Source organism: Pediculus humanus, genomic scaffold, assembly GCF_000006295.1.
Source record: "Pediculus humanus corporis 1103172108195 genomic scaffold, whole genome shotgun sequence".
Classification (NCBI taxonomy): domain Eukaryota; kingdom Metazoa; phylum Arthropoda; class Insecta; order Psocodea; family Pediculidae; genus Pediculus; species Pediculus humanus.
This window is the reverse complement of record NW_002987765.1, coordinates 51,209-54,858: the sequence shown is the minus strand read 5'-3', so window position 1 is coordinate 54,858 and position 3,650 is coordinate 51,209. Positions and strand designations below refer to the sequence as shown.

General features: G+C 27.0%; 1 protein-coding gene across 1 annotated transcript; it reads right to left on the bottom strand.

Annotated features, from left to right (window-relative positions):
• Positions 1-2,543: 2,543 nt before the first annotated feature.
• On the bottom strand, positions 2,544-3,446 carry Phum_PHUM427580 (Ganglioside GM2 activator precursor, putative; the record flags this gene model as incomplete). The annotated part of the gene is made up of 3 exons (XM_002429267.1): positions 2,544-2,690; positions 3,054-3,227; positions 3,333-3,446. 3 exons carry the CDS (start codon positions 3,444-3,446, stop codon positions 2,544-2,546), a joined length of 435 nt encoding a protein of 144 aa, XP_002429312.1.
• Positions 3,447-3,650: the final 204 nt, after the last annotated feature.

Sequence of the window (3,650 nt, the reverse complement as noted above, 5' to 3'; positions counted from 1 at the left end):
AAAAAAAAAAAAAAAAAAAAAAAATGTAGAGAAAAAAGAATGGAAGAAAAGCGTTTAGAGTTATATACGTTGTTATTAATGTACATGATGTATTGAATTATTGATTGATTATCGATTGAATTACAGCAAAGAGATAGGTACGCGCAGGTATACGTGCGTGAGTGAATGAGATCCGTTGAAAAAATTAAGGAAAATAAAATAAATAAAGAAAAGCATGAATGAGAGGGGGTGGGGGGGGGAAAATTGACTTTTTATTGCCATAATTTCACTTATTGAAAAGTATTAAATGAGTATTGATTTATTGATTTATTTTTATTTTTTTAAAATAATTTTATAAATTCGATGATGAAATTATTTAGGTTATTTTTATTATTATTATTATTATTATTATTATTATTATTATTATTATTATTATTATTATTATTATTATTATTATTATTATCATAATTTGATAAAACATTGATCGTGGTCGCCGCCTCTGGATTTTCCTATCCTGGCTTGTTTTTTTTTTTTTTTTTTTTTTTTTTTCAATGAAAAATTTTCAAGTTCGAATAAATAAAGAGACAATAAAATTTATTTATTTATACAAAATAATAAAAAATGTAGGTCGTTATCGTTCGAAGAAGGAAAGGGGGAGGAGGGGAGAGGAGGGGAAAAGCTTTTGTTAAAACCTGAAAACCTGTATGTAGATAAATTAGACCTTTTTTTATTTATTTTTCCTTCATTTTGTTTTTATACATTTACGCACTTCTCTGGTTATTACCAAGTAGTGGTAGTAGTAGTGGTAGTACGAGTGCGTACCTGTTACATACCTTTTCTTTTTACTATAACCCACCGGCAATTTTACATCGGATACTTTTTTTTTTTTTTCGAATATATTACGCCATATGCAATTATTAGATAAGTTTATTGAAATGTGGTGAAATGTTACGAGTGCCCTTCTTTTATTTCGCGCCCTTTCTCCTCATTTCCCCTCACGTACGAAAAAAAAAAAAAAAAAAAAAAAAAAAAACTTTTACCGATTTATAATAACTCGTCGTGTATGTCGTCGTGCGGTTTCGTAAAATGATAATAATAATAATAATAATAATAATAATACTAAAATCGGTTACGATTTTTTTTTTTTTTTTTTGTTTTCCACAGAATTTTCTTTTGACCCGTTTTACCTAATTATTTATTTAATTATTTTCATAGTATCCCGTTGATTTTCTCAGAGATTGTTTGTCATACGTGAATGAGAAGAGATTGATTCATTGATTGAAAAAAATCCGAAACGATCCGGATTGCCAACATTCACATAAAAAAAAAAAAAAAAAAAAGAAAAAAATTTCCATCCCACGTGTCGTTAGTCTGGACGTTTGTATTAATATATTTAATTGATTGCCCCTTCTGGAAAGTTTTTTTTTTTATTTGGAAAACGTCATTGTCGCTATTATTATTATTATTATTATTATTATTATTATTATTATTATTCATTCATACGCGTTTTCTTTTCATAGATTAATAATAATCATTCGTTTGATAATTAATAAATGATAAATATTTATTATTATTATTCGGCATCACTTGAATAATTTTAAATTAATTTAATAATAATAATAATAATAATAATATTTTTTGAAGGTGAAAAAAAAAATAAAATAAAATAAAATAAAAACTAAGGAGGTTCGGGGTTATTAACTCTCTGTCAATAAATAAATAAATAAATAAATAAATAATTTATTTTTAATGAAAATAAATGAGTCTTGCGTGGAATGAAACATGAAAGAAAAATCATTGCGCGAAACCGCGCGCGCGCGGTCAGTTAAATTTTTTTTTTTTTTTTCAAACGAAGGTTTTAATAGGATTTGATTGAAAGCGCGCCATCTATCGTGTTTATTTTACGTAAACAATTTTCATAAACAAAGACTGTTTCATTCTCATAGTTTTTCGTTATGCACTATTGCGCTCTGTCGGTTTTTTAAATAACTAAAAAAATAATTTTTTGTTTACATTACGTAATTTATTTTTAAAAAAAAAAAAATATTAATAATGATGTCTGTCTATGATTTTCATTTTTTTTTTTTTAATATTAAATACACAACGTAATTATTATAAATATCAAAAATATAATGGAACTCACGCGGCCGCGCACACACGCACACACCCCCACGTTTACATTTTTCAGTTAAAAAAAAGAAGATAAATTTTATTTTAACTTTCTCCGACTACATATAACCTGATTATTATTTATAAATAAATAAATTATCAGGTGTTAATAATAATTTTTAAAAATGGTGGTCGTCACTTTTTTAATAAAAATAATAATTATACGTTAATCTTTTTAAAAAAATTTATTACGGTTCAGTGATTTACCTTGAAATGTTAACAAAAGGTCAAGGTTAAATTAATAAATAAATAAATAAAAGTTTTTCCTTTTTAAGTTTTTTCGTTATGTTTTTGTCGTTATCATTATTATCATCGGTACTGGTAGTGGTGGTGGTGGGGGTGGTCGTCGTCGTCGTCAAACAAAGCACAATAATAATAATATTTCGTAAAACGTTTCATTCTAAACTGTAAAAAAATTTATAACACGCTATTAATTGATTTTTGGAAAAAAATTTAACAGTTCCTTTATATTTTCCAGCCAATATGGTTGCCCAACGAGTTTTTGGAACTTGAAATTGTCCTCCAGGAAAATTATAAGTACCCTGTAACAAAAAAAATTTAAGTAAAAATTTTTTTTTTTTTTTGTAAATTTTAATTTCAAAGTGAAAATCCTCCCAAAAAAAAAAAAAAAAAAACTAATTTTCACGGAGGTAAAAAAGAAATAAAAATTAATTATAATAATAATAATAATAGTAATAAATGTATGCCTTAAGGGACAAGGACAAACAGAGTAAAATCAGTATATAATGAGAGCGGACTTTGTCATGGGGTAAAAAAAAAAAAAAACCTAATTAGGAAATGTAAAATTTAATTTCGAGAAAGAGAGAAACGTAATAATGATAATAATAATTTCCTTTTGTTTGTAAGAGTAAAAAAAAAAAAAAAAAAAAAAAAAAAAAACTTACGGCCGTGATTGGACATCGACACGGTATGTCGTGTTCATCTAATAATGGTGGACAATTTTCTTTGTTTGTATAACCGTAAACGCATAAATCCGGATATTCGCAAGAACCAAAATTTTTTATACAAGGCAGTGGTACGTAAAGTCCTAAAACGTTTCTCCTTAGATTAACCGATGCCTGCGAAAAAAAATAAGGACAACAAAAAGAGCCACGATGATGATGATGATGATGATGATGATGATGATGATGATGATGATGATGATAATAATAATATGGAAAAACCTTAATTGGTGACGTTAAATTCACGGCGGTCACGATGGTACCGAGGACGTCAAGATCTCCGTATGATGTCGTCATAACATCTGCATCTTTCACCCAAGCCCCCGTATTTCGCATCGAATCGCAAGGTTGATATTTAAACGAATGTACGAATACATGTCTCTGGAACAAACAAACAAAAAAAATCAAACAAATTTTTTAGGGACATTGAAAAACCAAAAAAACGATCGTAGAAAGTTTAAAGTTGTCAGATTCTTTGGATAACCTCTGGAAATCGTGAAACGAACAACAACAACAACAACAACAACAAAAGATAAACAA